This window comes from Ascaphus truei, chromosome 8, assembly GCF_040206685.1.
Source record: "Ascaphus truei isolate aAscTru1 chromosome 8, aAscTru1.hap1, whole genome shotgun sequence".
NCBI lineage: Eukaryota > Metazoa > Chordata > Amphibia > Anura > Ascaphidae > Ascaphus > Ascaphus truei.
The window spans coordinates 66,513,655-66,532,713 of record NC_134490.1 but is presented as its reverse complement, the minus strand read 5'-3'; the positions used below and the strand labels follow the sequence as shown (position 1 = coordinate 66,532,713).

The 19,059-nt window shown below is 43.4% G+C and overlaps 1 protein-coding gene across 3 annotated transcripts in view; it reads right to left on the bottom strand.

Moving 5' to 3' along the window:
• Positions 1–1,210: 1,210 nt before the first annotated feature.
• The window catches only part of KCNIP2 (potassium voltage-gated channel interacting protein 2), a 349,098-nt gene continuing 331,249 nt past the window's right edge, over positions 1,211–19,059 (bottom strand). For all 3 annotated transcript variants that reach the window (XM_075612416.1, XM_075612415.1, XM_075612413.1), the window contains 5 exons: positions 17,751–17,821; positions 16,079–16,186; positions 9,073–9,177; positions 8,634–8,696; positions 1,211–4,771 (listed from right to left, as the gene is read on the bottom strand). In XM_075612416.1, the coding sequence (XP_075468531.1) occupies positions 4,724–4,771; positions 8,634–8,696; positions 9,073–9,177; positions 16,079–16,186; positions 17,751–17,821 (395 nt within the window). In that variant the 3' untranslated portion in view covers positions 1,211–4,723. The remainder of the gene's footprint in view (positions 4,772–8,633; positions 8,697–9,072; positions 9,178–16,078; positions 16,187–17,750; positions 17,822–19,059) is intronic.

Sequence of the window (19,059 nt, the reverse complement as noted above, 5' to 3'; positions counted from 1 at the left end):
GCATGCTTAACTGCTTCTGCACGTGTGAGCATATCCAAGATGGCGGTGCTCTGCTAAGTGAGCCGCCGGTAGCCTCCGGCGATCCGATCGCCTCTTCACTGGTCTGGCAGCATCCCCCCGCTGTGAGGAGGTAAGCGTGGGGGACCGGGGGAAAGCCCCTGCTACAGTTAGATTAAATTGCAGTTTATGTATCTGCCACAAGAGGTCAGTATAATTCATATAATACAAAATGCATCTCTGTCTTTTACTAATCCATTGTCTTCTCTCTTCATCCTTCTCATGTTGGTCAGCATTACCCCCTCTGCTTTTTGATATAGAGTAGTAAAAGTAATCTGCATACTTTAAGCAGCAGTCCAAGCTGCCGTCTTTTCTTTTTCCCTTTAATATGGGCTTCACTACAATCCACACAATAATAAGTAATTCGCTAAGTTGCAGATCGATCCGTTCTCCTGTGATCGATCGGCAAAGATTTGGCTCGGGGGTTCACTAAATGGCTGTCAGTGCATCAGAAGAGGACCAAAGACGCAAAGTTCTGTGGGGAAGATCATGTGACCAGACAGTCACTAGATACAATTGGTGCACTGCTTGAGAGAGGGCAGGGCTCAAAAAGGGGTGTGTCAGAGCCTGTTTCAGACGAAGAAGGGGATGTGACTTTGTAAATGGTTGCTATAAAAACAAAAAATGCTTGTTACATTATAGTACATTAAAAATGTCAGAGTTTTTTTTAAATGCTACAAGTATTTTCTCATAGTACAGAACTCATTTCTAAAAAAAACCCACGTAGGATATTGCTTGGTTTGCAGCTTCAACCTAAGCATGAAAGCACAGCTCTCAAAAGTCTTCAGGAATATTTTGTTAGTTCAAAAATTGCATCACTTACTCTGGAAGTTCTCAAGAACACTTAAGTGAAATAGCACAGTTATTGCAATGTAAACCAAATTGAATGAGATGCAGAAGTTTTATTTGCATTCAGTGGAAGTTTATCATTAATGGGCTAGTCTATTTGCAGTAGGTGCAGACATAACATATATTTGACAATTTTAGTTGTATCTGTTTCTAATGCTTACTTGTTGCCTGCAATTATTACTAAATTAAAAAATAAAGTACAGTTTACAAAATATGAATTTCTTGTGAGCAATACTGTTTTGCTTACCTTTTTGCTGTTTTGTTTAACCGAATATTATTAAAGAAAATACTGCAAGAACATATATCTCTTGTGCATAGCAATCTTGTTTTTATTTTTTATTTTGTACAAAATATACATATCTGAAATGCAAAGCAGCTAGTATAGGCTAACAAACTAGACACTTTGAAATATAGTGGATTAATGATATATACATAGTTCATGCGGTTAAGTGAGCTTTTAGGTCAGTGCTGTATTAACTACATATTTAAGATGAAACGGGCATCCAGTCATCAAACCACAGTAAAATACTTCATGATAAAACATTCCTTCAAAACAAAGAATTTAGAAATGTGAGAATAATACAAACTTTCAATCAATAACTGTCATGCTTTGAGAACATTCCCTAATCACAACAAGGCATCCCAAAGTGATGGCATGAAAGCTGGCTGGAATGATGCTGATAAGTAGTTTATTTGTATTTTCCAGTGCTGGGATATTGCTAATTGTAGTTCTCAGCTGTAATATACAGTGGCTGAGGAAAAAGCAGCCAGTAATCCCTGTTTTCCTAAAGCATGCTAATATTTTTTTCCTTTATGCACCCAAAATGAAAAATACATCTCACTTTCATCTCCATGTTTACGTCAAGAGATTATTGCACTTTCCAAGAAAACATGTGCATAGGAATTCCATAACCCCATATAAATCTCATCCCTCTGTTATCTGACTTCAGACGTAGAGCATTACGCTTCAAAGCTAGTACTATAGGTACATACTCACTAAAACATGTGTTTCAACCTGCTCAATGCAACATGTGACTAGCAACATGAGTACTTAGGGAGGAGTAATTACATGAATGAATGTAATCCATCATCTCTGTTTATGATCAATATAAACAACTATTTGGCAATCTATTAGGAATATGTGGCCATAACGGACAGTGGAGAGGTTTAAGGATGTTTTTTTAAATACCACTAGTGGACAATGCAAAATGTATAATAAATCTTGCCACGCTGACTTGAAGTAGCTGCACATGCCTTGGAGAAGCAGAGGTTATTATTTGCAGCTGTGGTTATATAGATTATGTAGTCATAGGAATGTATTTTTGGGCTATTGAAGGATTGTGTACATGTGAGGTTTCAAAAGCCTGGTACAGTTTATCCATGAATAACTCTTATGTTGGGCCAATACAATGCTTCACAACCTCCAACAACCCAGTACATCCTTACACAAAAATGTGTCATATATATAAACCCATTCAGGATTTATCATTCTCAATAAAAAAAACAGGATAATGGAAAAATGATGACAATAAAGTTGCAGAATTCTACTCCTCAAGGTCCCATGAATATTGTGTTCACCGTGAGAGGGAGAAACAACAACTTCAGTTGTACAAGTGAATTCAACACTTTTCAAAATCAATTCACATTTCACATTCCTTCATCACTGCATTTAGTTAAAAAAAATATGTACTTGGTCATGTGTGTTGAGAATACGGAAAAGAAATGTCCCTGGAAAAGACACTCAAATTCTCGCTCAGCCAAAATAAGTGGTATAGGTGCTAACAGGGGTAATTCTCTCTCTCTACTGATCATGGGTATTGCCTGGAACATAAATGTAGGCAAATGAAACCATACAACTTTAGGATGAGATGCTTTAGTCAAATCATCCAACCTTCTAGGAATGGCATATTACAGAGTCACGGTAGCCTTACATACACCATAATAAGCATTTGAAAAACAATACATTAAAAACAAGGTTTGAATTAAATTAGGTAGTTGTTGATAACATGTCAATCAAGTAGATATTTTCAGGCCCAGTTGTGGGGTGTGTTGGACAGTGGCCCATCAGTGGGAGGTGAGGGCGTGTTGTGTGTGTGACTCGAGTGTTGTGTGATGTGTATCAGCACAGGAGTGGTGTGTGTGTGAGTGAGTGTTGAGTGTTGTTTTGTTTAATGTATTTTGTGTGTGTGTGTGTGTGTGTGTGTGTGAATATGTTCAGGCAGTTTGAAATGTGTGGCCCTGATAAAATGTCATTGGTAATGGGAATACTGCATTATATTTTATGCATTAGAAATAAAGTGTGCCAGGTAATTAAACAGAACAGGTGTCTGCTTATAAGTGCAAATCTCTTTTGAAAAAAAAAAAAAAATGTACCAGTTCTGCCAGCTTTTATTCCACATCATTAAACGGCAGTGAATTTGTGTTGCGATTAAAATAGGACCAATTGTAGCGCCTGCTCTATGTATAGTACACGGTATGTATCTTGTAATTATTCTGCTCTATAGTACATGGCATGCACCTTGTAATTATTCTGCATAAGTATTTCATTTATGGTGCACCCACAATTAAAAAAACTGTTTATATATCTTCAAGAATATGAACCAGAAATTTAAAAAAAAGAGGGTAAATATATTAATATTGAAAGTCTTTCAAACACTTAAATACCATAGTCCATTTTTTTTTCAATACATTTTGGCCTGATAATTTCTATGTTTGTATTACAATATTTTATTTATGTTAACCATCATTTGGTTGAGTAGCAGTATAATATCACATTTCTCTGACATTCTGATCTATATTTTGGGTACTTCTTTATTTAATGCGAAAGAGAACATATTTCCACAACCAACTATACATAAATAATTTTTCTGTCTCCCAAAATATGAATTGTAAGTTGTAAAATTAGATCCAGCTTGTGTTTTTTCTTTCTTTCTCCTAAATGAATTGATAGATTTTGACCTGAATTGTAAACCAACGTGGCAGAAATCCAAGGGAAGTCATTACAAAAATAAAAGTGCAACTAAAGGAATGAGTAACTGATCAAATAGAAGAGTGTGATTACATGCAAAGCCAAAAATAAATAAGTCACATACAATAACTCTTAAAATAGTTCTATACAGTATTCTGAATAATCACTCCTCTGTATCCAACTAGATCCACAGTTGGGTTAAAAACTAAAGCTCTTTACTAGTTGGTGTCATCTGGGGTCTCGTCACATAGATGAGGTATTTAGAAGCTAGCAATCATCTTGGATTAATCCTGGGGGAGATAAATCACATAAGATTGTAGACTGGTTGGGGAAAACAGATGCTAGTTACAGACGAAATGAGGTGGATTAATGATGATGCAATAATACTTAGTGTTCCTGCCAGAGTAAAATTGCCAAAAATCGAAACAATAATGCAAGATTCCCTGGTTTTTGGACTTCAGCCGGGTGTTAGTTTCACACTGTAGAAAGAAGAGCACATTACCCCAAATCTCCAATAACTGAACTCCAGGTAGTTACCATTACTAATCATGTGCTGTCATTTCATATGTGCTGTCTTCCAGTCCATGAAAGAACTCAAAGCATGATCAGTCCATCTTTTGACCGGGTATCGGAAGTGTGCTAGTGTCACAAGTCAATAGCTTGGGAAACTTCAAGTGAGGGGTTCACTTCTTTATGCTTTTTTTTACATTTTACAACAGTCAGGAAATCCTGCAGAGATTATATTTGCATTTTAGTTTGATTAGAACACACTGTTCTTTATTTGTGCAGCCAGAAGAAAGTTCATCTGAAAGTGTGATCTTCAGGAAACCTCATTGTATAGCATTATCACTAAATGACGTTGTCAAACAGCTGCATGGACCTCATGATATTTTCATCCTAGAAAAGGAAAAGAGATCTAAATCGACTATGGCCTTGTATCCCAATGGAATTAGATTACTACCCGTTGCAATTTATCTATTGTGGCATTTACAAAGAAAAGTGTAGAAATACATATCTTGCAACAATAACATACTTTGCATTATATAACTAAACTAGCTGAGAGACCCGGCGTTGCCCGTGATGTGAACCGTGAATAATTATGTGTTAATGTAGTGTAATAATGTGTACAGAAATTGTTGTGGTGGTAGGGGTGTGTTGACGTGTTGTTGTGTGTGGTGTATGAGCACAGGAGGGTTGTGTGAGAGTGTTGTGTGGGTGAGGGCGTGTTGTGTGTGTGACTCGAGTGTTGTGTGATGTGTATCAGCACAGGAGTGGTGTGTGTGTGAGTGAGTGTTGAGTGTTGTTTTGTTTAATGTATTTTGTGTGTGTGTGTGTGTGTGTGTGTGTATGTGTGTTGTGGGTGATTGTTGCTTGTGTGTGTGTGGTGTGTGGTTGAATGTGTGGTGTGTGGGTGGATGAGTGAGTGTGGGTGTGTGGTTGAGTGTGTGTGATGTTGAATAGTGTGTGTATGTTAGTGGTTGTATTTTTTGTGTGGTGTGGGTGGATGACTGAGTGTGTGCTGGGTGTGTGATTTTTGTGTGTGTGATTGAGTGTGGTGTGGGTAGTTGAGTGAGTGTGGGGTGTGTGGGTGAGTGTGGTGTGTGGGGGGTGTGAGTGTTGTTGGTGTAGTGTTGTTTTGTGGGTGTGTGTTGGTCAGTGTTGTGTGTGTATGAGATGATTATTGTTGCATAAAAGTACAGATAGGGGCTAATTAGCATTGTGTGCGTAATTGATGTTATTGGAAGGAAAAGGCGACGGGGTGTGTGAGGTGTGGTGGTAGTGGAGGTATTGTGTTGTGTTGTTGTAGATGTTTTAGTGGTGTGTTTGTGTTGTTTGGAAGGGTGTTGTGGTGTTTGAGGTGCAAGAGGAGGGGGGGCATAGACGTGTAAATTGTCATTGTATGTAGTGTGTGTGGTATGATGGTGAAGTTGAGGTGTGTTTCCATAGTTGAGTGTGTTGTGGGGGTAGGGGTGTGTTAAATAGTTGTTGTGTGTGGTGTATGAGCACAGGAGGGTTGTGTGTTGTGTGGGTGAGGGAGTGTTGTGTGTGATTTGAGTGTTGTTTGATAGTTGTGTGTATGTGTGCGAGTGTGGTATGGGTGTTGTGTGTGTGTAGAGTGTTTGTGTCAGAAATTACACAGATAGCAGAATATTTTTTGTTAAAATATATTTTATTATTTATTGTTTGAGGTGATTTTGTGTTGTGTGTGTGTTTATGGGCAGGTTTTGGTGTGTGGCGGGTTCATGTTCCAGGGGAGAGGTGTTCCAGAGCACTTAATGTGCATTGTGTTGATTTTGGAGTGTTTGGGGGGTGGTGGGGGGGGGGGGCATCCGTGCGACGGGAGTTTGGGGGGTGGTGGGGGGGCATCCGTGGGACGGGAGTGTTTGTGGGGTGGTGGGGGGGCATCCGTGGGACGGGAGTGTTTGGGGGGGGGGTATCCGTGCGACGGGAGTTTATTAGTGTGGTGCTGGGAGTTATGTGTATGTGGTGCTGGGTTTGGTGTGTATGTATTGTTGGCGCTCCACGTGTGCGCTTGGGATGCGGGCCCTGAACGGAGGTAGTGAGAGAGGGTTTGTGGGGTGTTGTGGTGTACGGGAGTTATTTGTGGTGGGGCATCCGGGCGATGAGAGTGGTTGGGGGGGCATCCGGGCGACGGGAGTGTTTGGGGGGGGGGTGGGGGCATCCGTGGGACGGAAGGTAGTGTTGGCGCTCCACGTGCGCGCTTGGGATGCGGGCCCTGTACGGAGGTAGTGAGAGAGGGTTTGTGGGGTGTTGTGGTGTACGGGAGTTATTTGTGGGGGGGCATCCGTGCGACTGGAGTGTTTGGGGTGGGGGCATCTGTGCGACGGGAGTGTTTGGGGGGGCATCCGGGCGACGGGAGTGTTTGGGGGGGGCATCCGTGGGACGGGGGTGTTTGGGGGGTGGTGGGGGCATCCGGGCGACGGGAGTGTTTGGGGGGGGTGGGGGGGCATCCGGGCGACGGGAGTTTATTAGTGTGGTGCTGGGAGTTATGTGTATGTGGTGCTGGGTTTGGTGTGTATGTATTGTTGGCGCTCCACGTGCGCGCTTGGGATGCGGGCCCTGAACGGAGGTAGTGAGAGAGGGTTTGTGGGGTGTTGTGGTGTACGGGAGTTATTTTGGGGGGGGGGGCATCCGGGCGACGGGAGTGGTTGGGGGGGCATCCGGGCGACGGGAGTGGTTGGGGGGTGGTGGGGGGGCATCCGGGCGAAGGGAGTGGTTGGGGGGGCATCCGGGCGAAGGGAGTGGTTGGGGGGGCATCCGGGCGAAGGGAGTGGTTGGGGGGGCATCCGGGCGAAGGGAGTGGTTGGGGGGGCATCCGGGCGAAGGGAGTGGTTGGGGGGGCATCCGTGGGACGGGAGTGTTTGGGGGGGGGCATCCGTGCGACGGGAGTTTATTAGTGTGGTGCGGGCGGTATACAGGTGTGTATGTATTGTTGGCGCTCCACGTGCGCGCTTGGGATGCGGGCCCTGAACGGAGGTAGTGGGGTGTTGTGGTGTACGGGAGTTATTTGTGGGGGGGGCATCCGGGCGACGGGAGTGTTTGGGGGGGGTGGGGGGGCATCCGGGCGACGGGAGTGTTTGGGAGGGGGGTGGGGGGGGGCATCTGTGGGACGGGAGTGTTTGGGAGGGGGGTGGGGGGGGCATCTGTGGGACGGGAGTGTTTGGGGGGGGTGGGGGGGCGGTATGCAGGAGGGTTTGTTGTGTAGATTGAAACACGGATGTGGCAGCAGGGTGAAGGCGAGATGTGTGGTCCGTGGAGGTGGTTTTTGTGGTGCATAAAGCAGACATGTGTGAGGAGGTGTATTAGAATGGAATGAGTGCTATGTCATATAGTGAAGCATTGATGTTGCAGGAGTGTTAAGGTGATGTGTGAGGCCCTACCGGGAGATGTGTGGCGTGCTTCGTGGTGTGCATTGGTAGGGGGGGGGTTGTGAACAGGTGGTGTGTGTTCCATGATGGTGCGTTGTGTGGAGGTGGGGTGAGCGTGCGGTGTTGTGTGAGGGTGGGTAGTGTTGCAGTGGTGAAAAGAATATATATATAGCTAAGAGTCTGTACCTGATTCCGCAGTTGTTTTGGTTGAGAGGTGAGAGCTGTGAAGAGCAATGAGGGTTAGGTGCTGTGAAGCGTTACCAAATCTCCCAGAGAACTGAGGTTTAGGTGTTGTGAAGCGTTACCAAATCTCCCAGAGAACTGAGGTTTAGGTGCTGTGAAGCATTCCCAAAGGTCAGTGAGGGCTGGGAGAGTGTGGCAGTGGTGTTGGTGTGTTTGGTGTGTTGGGCGCAGGCCAATGAGAGGTGTGCGGGGGCGGGTGTGGGGCCAAGGGAGCAATCTCATTGGGCTGAGTCAGTGGTGTGAGGTGTGCGGGGGCGGGTGGGCCAACGGAGCAATGTCATTGGCCTGAGGCAGGTCCAATGGGATTGCCGCTAGGGACACAGGGAGGGACACAGGGAGACACATACAGACCCGGACACATAGGACACTTTCAGAAATATATAGTAGATAAATACTTTGTGATACCTTTACAAATCCACTTTTTGGTTTCAAACCATTTACAAGATGTTTAAAAGTTGCTCAATTTTAACCATATTTAGTAAGTGTTTTGATAACTGAGTATTTAACTTAGTAAATGAAACACTTATAACTTCTACATGTTAAAAGCAGTCTATAGAAATAGGTCTTTACGTTTACTGTGATCAACAAGAGTCAATTACAAAGCATGTCAAACTTTCTGTACTTACCTTCTGACAAGATTCAATGAACTCCTCAATTGTAACAACACCATCCTTATTTTTGTCCATTTTCTAAGAAAAGAAACATGGATGTTGATTGTTTATGGTTACGAGATGGCTGGGTATGTTTCATAGAACAAGTATCATATAAAAGATATTTGAAAGAGTAGTGTAAATTAGACCTCCCTCTTTACTACTCGGAATCTGCAAACAATTTACAGTATGATAGCGTACTTCCCCAGTTACGGTTTCAGAAGAAATAGAGCTGAGAAATTGTGCCTAAAGATGATGTGTCTAATCACCTTTTCCTGATTTACAGCCACCTTGCTTTGTCTGACTGACAAATAAAACAGAAGCCAAACTATAGTTGATGTAGAAGACAGAAATCCATTTGGCCATTCTCCTAGAAGACACTTTTTGACATCGTAACATAAAACTGGAGCCTCACCTGGAAAAAGTTTTCCACGTGCTCCCTTGGGGCTTCTTCTTGCAATGTTGGGTATGTGTACTTCCCCATCATGTCATAAATGGATTTCATAATGTCCATCATCTCCTGCAGAAGGCAGAAAGAAATGTACAAATAGGACCAACATAAATGCCAAGAATTGAATTGTAAGTTCAAGTAGCAATGCAAGCGCCTTTTTACCCAGGATTGAAGCAGGGGGTCTCCGGAGCTGAACCCCATTAATTTCAGCTCCGGGAACCCCCTGCTTCCAGACATACTTACCTCAATAGTAGGTGCAGGTAGCCACTCCGACTGAGCTGGCTGGACTACAAAGTTTAAAGCTCCCGTGTTAAGCCTCGTCCAGGGTGGTGCTGAGCGGGCGCGCGCGCTCACGCTGGACACGTTACGACAATGCACGTGGCCTGCGTGAGTGGGCGGGCCTGCTCGGTGCTCAGCCACTTGCCGAGCAAGCAAAATTGATTTTGCTGCTCGCAAGTGCGTCACGTGAGCGGTTCGCCAAATGAGGGCGAACCAACGCCGTGACGTCATGGTCGCGCCCCCAGACTCGCATGCACCTAGCCGGCCAGGAATCGCCAGGCCGAGCAGGGCGCAGCGCTGGAGCGCCAGCGCGCCTGTTTCCACCCTGGATGAGGCCTTACATGGGCCTATAGGAAGCTGAGCCTGATGATGTCACAGCTTCCTATTGGCCTGCAGGGCGCGGAGCTTTCAACAGGGACCATTACGTGATCTCTGGCTGCCGAGCAGGGCGGCTACCGGCACCTACTATGGAGGTGAGTATCTCCGGAAGCAGAGGGCCCCCAGAGCTTATATTAATTGGGTTGAGCTCTGGAGATCCCCTGCTTCAATCCTGGATATATATATATATATATATATATATATATATATATATAACGACAGGGGGTGCCCAGTGCTACATCTAAATGACAAAACATACATGGTAATAATTACAAGAAATAGCTTCAGTTCTTATATCTATCTAATCTATCTATCTATCTATCTATCGAACGAAAAGAAGACAGCGCGGCTCCCATAGCATAATACTGTAATTTAATAATAAAATATACATGTAGATAGATCACGGACACTTACAATGTGCAAAGTAAAATAAGACAATGATATAAGGTCTTTACAGTCACCCGATGGAGCCTCCGTGGATAAATGACGTGTATGGTGTCCAATACACTTCTGCTGTGGATGCCAGGAGGATGCGCGCACAAAGAAGCTAGAAATATTAAAAACTTTGTGGCCCCCAGTCGATTGAGAATGACTATGGGTGGAGATTCAGTTCCCTCTGACCATCTCTCCGGCAATTTTTCATGTGGACGTACTAGATGTCTTACATGTAAACATCTCATTGCCGGTGAGAAATTCTGTTCTTTCTCAAACAAGAAGGGGCGTGATGTCAAGGGCAGAATAAACTGTCTCTCCACCTACATAGTGTATCTCCTTTCATGCTCCTGTGGTCTACAGTATATAGGGAGAACAATACGACCTATGAGTACCAGGTTTCTAGAGCACAGACGTAACATCATAAATGGAAACCTGGCTCATAGTCTCTCTAAACACTTTTCTATTTGTCACAACAAAGACCCTGTATCTCTGACCATTAGGGGTATTGAACACATACCAGTGTCTCTCATTGGGGGTGATAGATTCAGGAGGTTATGTTTGCGAGAAACCTTCTGGATCTATACGCTGGACACTCTGTCACCAAAAGGGTTCAATGAACATATAGATACTAGTACACTGGTTTAGTGTTCTTTGGTCCCTCTGCTCGTCTGATGACTGCATCACCTTAGGTGTATATACAATCATTAATCCAACATCATTCTTATTGATGCCTGTGGTTACCACTGGGGAATGAATTGACTATTCTCATGTACGTAGTTGCATTGATTGTTGTTTTATTTTTATTTTTATTATATGCATCTTTTATTTTTATTTTCATTTATATCACATATAATTTTTTTAATATTTTTTATTTTTACTATCAGCATTTACACACTTTATCATTAATACCATTCTTATTTTCATTTTCACTTTCAATTTTATTTTTATTTTCATTTTAATATTATTTATAATTATATATATATTATATATATATTTTTTGAATTAATATGTTGTTTATGTATTATATCTATGCATATATGTATGTATATACCCTCTATGTTTTGAAAAAACTATATATGCTTTTTTAGTATTTAAGCTGTTGTTTCATTATACATATGTTTATCCCTTTGTATTATATATCCACATCTGAATTATTTTATGTTCAGTAACATCAATATATATACCACCTGTACTGCATTTATACATGTGACAACCATAGACGTATATATATACGTATTTATGTATATTTTTGATGTTACTAGTTTTTGCCATGTTTTATGTATTTACCCTTTGTTTCCTTCATGTTTCATCCCCCTTTCCCCTCCCAGTCCTTTAAGAGTCAATGATTTGAATTAATTAATTAAATAACCAGGTGTTTTTAATGTGTTCCATTGTATAAAGACATATATATATGGAAATCTTGCCAGTATAACTCTATCCCCTGAGGAAGTCACTTGGCGCGACGAAACGCGTAGGGAAGGAGCTAGTATTGGACTTTTTAATACAACACTCACATTTTGAGTACATTTTGAGTTATTTGGTATCTCGCTCGCTTTCGAGCCGGTCCGGATCTATCACGCTTAACATCTTGATGCAGGTAGCCTGACTGCCGTGTCAGTATCCTGTAGTATTGGAGAACATTCACTCTCGCGGGATTTACTACCAGGGGGAGGCCGGGTGCGCGCGCATCCTCCTGGCACCCACAGCAGGAGTGTATTGGACACCATACACGTCATTTATCCACAGAGGCTCCATCGGGTGACTGTAAAGACCTTATATCATTGTCTTATTTTACTTTGCACATTGTAAGTGTCCGTGATCTATCTACACGTATATTTTATTATTAAATTACAGTATTATGCTATGGGAGCCGCGCTGTTTTCTTTTCGTTCTGCAGATTGAGAGGAAGGTGGTTTTTTCCTGAAGACTGGCAGCGGCACACAGCAGCTGTTGAAAGACACTTTTTCATTTATTATTTTATTTTTATTTTATACAGCACTTCTCTTGAGGCTTTTTATTCCCTCCCCTCCCCTTTCCCCTTCCTTTCCCTCATCCATTTACCCTTTCCTTCCCACGTGTTTGTGTTGTATGTTCATTATGTTTTATTTTTACCAGCTATTTTGTACTAACAGTTATTAGTTATTATTTTTTGTATATCACTAATGTATATTTTTACCACGTTTGTGGTTTGGTATTCCAGCTAGCGCAGCAGTTTTTTTTTTGTTCCTTTATCTATCTATCTATATACCTATATATATATATATAAAAAAATAACTTGGATTGCCGCTTTAAAGAAACGGTGTAACTTTGAATCAATGTATCAGAGGTATGCTCCAATTTTGCTGCACTGGAGACAGTGAGGGGAGGAAATGGCCAAATGAGACGTATCAAACTTTGCAACTTTAATTGGAGGTTTTCCCTGTGTCTTTGCATCAAATAAATCTTCCACGTTTTAGGTGTTTTTAATCTCTGCTCCTAAGAGATCTGTACCAAATGTAAAGATTAACACACTTCATACATGTGAAGCGGGGGGAAATCTGCACTTGAACATTTTTCCTCTGTGTTCTGGAGCAGATTGCACCATCTTGATATACCGTATTTCCTCGATTCTAAGACGCACTTTTTTTCCTATGTTCACATGGCTGAAATAGGTCTGCGTTTTTAAATCGATGTATTTAAAAAAAAAATCAGCTAGGGGGCGCTGCTGCAGATCCCAGCAGGGATATTCAGTCTGCAGAAACAGCACATGGCTGCGATCACCCCCCTGTCCTCCCCTTCCCATGAGGTGCAGAGGGGTCGGAGATGTCTGTCAGGGCACATCAACATAGCCCAGAAGCCCCCCTCTCCCCCCACTCACTCACTTCCCCGTGTGAAATGCAGGAGGTGCAGAGGTAGCTTTGTCTCTGTATGTTTGTGTGTGTGTGTCTCTGTATGTGTTTGTGTGTCTCTGTATGTGTGTGTGTGTGTGTGTGTGTGTGTGTGTGTATGTGTGTGTGTGTGTGTGTGTGTGTGTGTGTTTGTCTCTGTATGTGTCTGTGTGTCTCTCTGTGTGTGTCTCTCTCTGTCTGTGTCTGTCTGTGTGTGTCACTCTGTGTCTGAGTGTGTGTCTCTGTATGTGTCTGTGTGTGTGTGTGTCTGTGTCTGTCTCTGCTATCAAAAGCAAGATAGGAGATTGTTAGAACATGTTCTTTTTACTTTAAGGAAAGCAATGAGTACAGGAATAAAAAGGTACATGGTAACATCATAAAAAGGACCACTAAATGTAAATAGCTAGTGTGTTTATTTATCCAGGACACCTTCCTACCCACCCTGTTCTTACTGCTCTCTCATGCTTCACTCTTTCCCTGCTTTGAAATCAGATGCTGGCTGCTCTGACAGCAAAAGGGTTAAGAAAAATCCCCCCCACACTGCCCCTGCCATATCTGTCTCTCTCTCTGGTCTGTGTGTGCCCCCCCCCCCCCCATTCCCTCCCATTCTCTCGCCCACCCCTTCCCTCCCATTCTCTCGCCCACCCCTTCCCTCCCATCCTCTCGCCCACCCCTTCCCTCCCATCCTCTCGCCCACCCCTTCCCTCCCATCCTCTCGCCCACCCCTTCCCTCCCATCCTCTCGCCCACCCCTTCCCTCCCATCCTCTCGCCCACCCCTTCCCTCCCATCCTCTCGCCCACCCCTTCCCTCCCATCCTCTCGCCCACCCCTTCCCTCCCATTCTCTCGCCCACCCCTTCCCTCCCATTCTCTCCCCCCCCCATTTCCCTCCATTTTCTCTCTCCCCCCCATTCTGCCTGTCGCTCCCCATTCTGTGTCTGCTTCTCTCTCCCCATTGGTTATTGAAGTGTCATGTGACCCTGCTAGTTAAAAAATAAACAAAAAAATTCTGCACATTTAATATAGTGGGATTTTTCCCCCCAATTGTTTTTTTATTAAATCAAGGGTGTGTCTTACAATCGAGGAAATAGGGCATATCCCCCTATATCCTGTTCTGAAAAGCAAATTTACAAACACTTACAAAAAGTTACACTAACATTACGTCACATGCTTGCTTAAAGGAGCGCTCCTAGGGATCATTAGGTTTGAAGCAGGGGGTCTCAGTAGCTGACCCGCGTTCATTTCAGCCCCGGTGACCCCCCTGCTTCCTGAGATACTCTCCTCCGTAGCGGGTGCCGGTATCTCTCTGCTGTTTACATGTCCCACATCGCGGAAGCCGCAAAGGATGACGTCATGGCTTCCTATTGGCCCACAAGACGCCAAAGCTTTAAAGACGCCATTTCGTTAGCCCCAAATAGCCCGGTCCGGGCTGCTACCGGCACCGTATATGGAGGCATCATGGATAGTAGGGGGTCCTTGGCGCTGAAATTAACACGGTTCAGCTCCGGAGACCCCCGCTTCAAAACAATTCAAAAATATTTTTTAATTGCCCTAGGAGTGCTTCGTTAAGGACTGAAATTCACAATGTGAAGCCCTAATGCACACGCTAGGCAGGACTGGCAATGACAATTAAGACATAACGTCGGCATTTTTGAACAACCATAATACATATCTTTAAAGTTACATGGACTTATTTTCTTGATAAAAGATTAGAAATGTAACATCATTTAAAAAAAGAAAATGAAATCCATCCAGGTGGGATGCACAATAACAATAGGAAACACTTATGAGTGTCTCTGTGGTAGAAAACTGTGTTTATGTCTCCACTAATTTAGTAAAATATAGAAAGTCCAAGCTGCAGTAAAGTTATCTCATTGACTGGTTACCATAGCACAGGGAGTGGCCAACTCCAGTCCTCAAAGGCCCCCAACAGGTCAGGTTTTAATAATATTCCTGCTTCAGCACAACGACTGAACCACTGATTGAGCCACCTGCGCTGAAACAGGGATATCCTTAAAACCTGACCTGATTGTGGCCCTTAAAGACTGGTGTTGGCCACTCCTGCCATAGTACATACAGCAATAAATGATCTTACTAAAAGACAGAAGACTCGTCCTGTACATGTAGCGTCCACACGACTCTGTGGTTAAAGTAATTGTGTATCTAAAACATATTAAGAACTCGACAAAATTACATTTTTGGAACGGTCTCTTGATGTCCATATACTGTATAGAATTGCTCGTATAAAAAAAACTAGCTACTGTTCCTAAATAATACCATTCTCAACTTAAATAAAAATGTACTCTCAATAATGTTAATATAAATTCCCCAAATTGTTTAATTAATCACATTAAAAAATACTTAGCTACTTACAAACAGAGGATCTCCAAATAGGATCCTCAGCTTTTCTCTGGGTCCAACAGATATTTAAAGTCTCAATTTGTAGCTAACTACATTGTTCTAACATGCCAGAGGCTGTTCACCTTGGAGACCTGCTGCAGATATGGGTACGGCCCGGTGTGAGATTCTCGAAATACTGGAACAGTATTGTTGGGGTCATTTATATGCATTTTAAGGAACGGGTATTCTTAAGTGACAATTATTGTAAGTAGGGTTGCCAGGTGTGCAGTATTGAACCGGACTGTCCTGTATTTGGACACTGTCCAGTAAAAACAATTGAGGTAATACTGGACATGTATGTGTCCAGTATTACCTCTCTGAACATAGTGACCTGACTGGCTTGGGGGGGCTGCGGGATTTCCCTCAGCAGGGAGAGAACAGGGCTGTTGCTAAGGGGCTGGGCAGCTTCTTCCATCCTGATTGGATACATTACCCAGCAGCAGCCAATCAGGAGAAGGTGTCAGGAGCCAGGGGGTGGGGCCAAGGAGAGGAGGAAACAGCATGGAGTGGTGAGAAGGTGTGTGTGTGTGTGTCTCAAGCACGTCGCTCCTTTCACCATTGTGTGCAGAATTTTTTGAGAAGCCACCATGCAACCCTAATTGTAAGCCATACCTCTTTAGTGATGCAGCCGTCTTTATTTAAGTCATACAAATTGAAGGCCCAGTTGAGTTTGTCATCTACACTGCCTCGTAGTATAACAGATAATCCTGCTACAAAATCCTGCACAAATAAAACAAATACAAATACATATAAGACATCTACAGTACAATTGCCGATTTAGAAGTAGGATAGACGATTTGACAAGTAAATACCTCAGCTATTTTTCCTAGTACTGTACTTTCTTATAACAAAACTGATACATCAAACTTTATGACAGAGCACAGGGATCTACTGAGATAGTTGGAGAGGTGCCACAGCCAGTGGTGTATCTACTGCCCTGGGATGCCCGGGCACATCCCAGGGGCCAAAGCGCAGGAGGGACGGGGCGAAGGGAGTCGGGACCCCCAAGACACGTAAGCAGCGGCAGAGCGGAATCCCAAAGGGACCCAGAAATGGTTCAAATGAACCCGTATGCAGTGCAGGGGAGGACAGGAGACAGAGCTGCTGCGCTCTCTCTTACAGCCGACTGGGTTCCGAGAGAAGTAGTGTAAGAGGGAGCACCAGAGCGGTCTCCTTTCCTGCCCTGAACGGCAGCCGGGTTCGTTTGAACCATTTCCGGGGCCCCGCAATCATGTGGGATGCTGCTCGGCCGCTGCTTACGAGTCGTGAGGGTCCACTTTATTTTGTACCCGGAGGCCCGTGTTGTTACGCCATTGTTCACAACTACAGCCATGACAGCATGTCCATAAAATTGCATTAGTAGAATTCTCCCATAGTTATAACCAAACATGATATAAATTAAGGTGGGTAAAAAAAGTTACAAAAACCCTCCACCGTACAGCATACAGAAAATAAAAATATCACTTGTGAGCACATGCACATGTCTCAGACAGGTCTGCAACCCCGTCTTTCCCCATTATCTCCTAGCATACAGTGCTTCCACTGCAGCTAGGGATTCTGGGAAATGACATGCAAACGAGCATGGAGTGTCACCTTTTACTTCAAATCCATTTTTAAAAGGACCCCGATAAGCGTATTTGCCTGCCGCATTAAACAGCTTTCAGCACAGTCTGGGTTAAAGACATAGTGCATAGCTAGTAACCCTTCTCACTGACAGCTGTATCGACCTTTTGGGTCTCGTCAGTGTGAGGCTGGTTATACTGGCTTTGCAATGTGAAGCTGGGATAGGTTTCAACCACAATTAAGTATAACTTTGTATAGAGAAAACTTGCTGCCCAGTTCCAAGTGCCGATAAGTAAATATATGTGTTTAGTAGACAGGTGCACATGGATAACTTGGTCAAATCATAAACTAAATTGTGAAGAAAGAATCTCCACACCAAGATCCCTATAATTTGCACTCAAAGTACATTCTTTTACCACAGAGATATAATAATCCCAAGAATATCAATATTCCATATATTGAATATTGATATTCTTGGGATTATTATATCTCTGTGGTAAAAGAATGTACTTTGAGTGCAAATTATAGGGATCTTGATGTGGTGATTCTTTCTTCACAATTTAGTTCACAATTAAGTATAGCAATCTTCTGCGACTCTAAGAAATCAGTCTGTCCAATTACTGTCCAATTATTGTTCTCATTCCGCCTAGTTCTAGAATGCATGTTATTTTATACCTCACTTTCCAAAAGTTGTTATACATTTAACAGCATGAAGTCTCACCTCAAAACTGACGGAACCGTTGTGATCCGTGTCAAATGCGTTGAATAGAAAATGTGCGTACATGCTGGAGTCTAGAACAAAACAGGTCGGTAACGTTAGTAACAACAAACTGAAAGATAAAACGTACACATATTATTAGTATATCTGTAAAAGTACAGACATGTAAAGTTCTCATTCACTATATGAATATGTATAGCAATATGCACATTTTCACTGAAGTTCGGTGAAATTTGCTCCTTTTTTCTGTGTTAAATATTGGGTGAAAAGGGCAAAGTTTGACAAACATTCTAAGTCCATTTACAGGTCACATGAACCTAACTTTACTTCACATGACCTTTTAGAAGCGGAGATTGTCACAAAATTCTGGAGAAAATGCTGAAAATTTTACACATGCCCGTGAAAATTCAACGAAAACGCTACTTTCGCAACAACATTTTACAAAGCTCTTTTAAAGACATTCGTACATCTCTATGAACCGTTTCAGGGCCTTATGATGTACCTGTTACAGTATGCCACAGGCCCTGACATGCCAGTTGCTGTATTGACATACTAAAGGGTTTAGGCAAAATGACCAAGCCACTGATTGAGCCTCTGATTGAGCCACTGATTGAGTTACCTGTGCCGTAGCCGGACTAACCATCATTAATACCTGACCTGATGTGGGTTCTTGAGGACTGGAGTTGGAAACCTATGCCTTGGAGCAGGGGTGTGCGCAAACTGGGGGGGGGCACACCCCCCTCCCCCCCGAGAGGGGTCACGAGATTCTCTGCGGGGGGCGCAGCGGTTACAGAGGCCCCATGCTCTTCCCTGAAGGCATTTAAATTAAATGCAGAGGGAGTGGCGACAGACTCTGTAAGTTCTCCTTATCTTGGCTCAGTTGGCTTCTGGCGAAGTGTCGCCATGGCGTCAAATGATGCCACGAGGTCACATGAAATCACAGGTGGCAACTCGACGATCAGCATGCCGGAGCCTAGGTAAGAAGGGGGGGCGCAAGTAAGAAAGGACACCCGGCAGCGGGGCGGGGGGAAAAGATTGCGCACCCCTGCCTTAGAACTGTTAGAGTGTTAGGGGCATATATTGGTTAAGTTTTCATGATCATGAGGCTACTAATATATTTACAGCAATGTGTGTGTGACTACATTAGATTTTTCACACAGTCCAGGCAGTATGGGCTTCTTGGTATTTTATACCAGCGATACTCAACTCCAGTTCTCAAGCACCCCCATCCCCCCGCCACCAGGTCAGGTTTTTAGGATATCCCAGCTTCAGCACAGGTGGCTCAATCAGAGACTCAGTCGAAACCTGACCG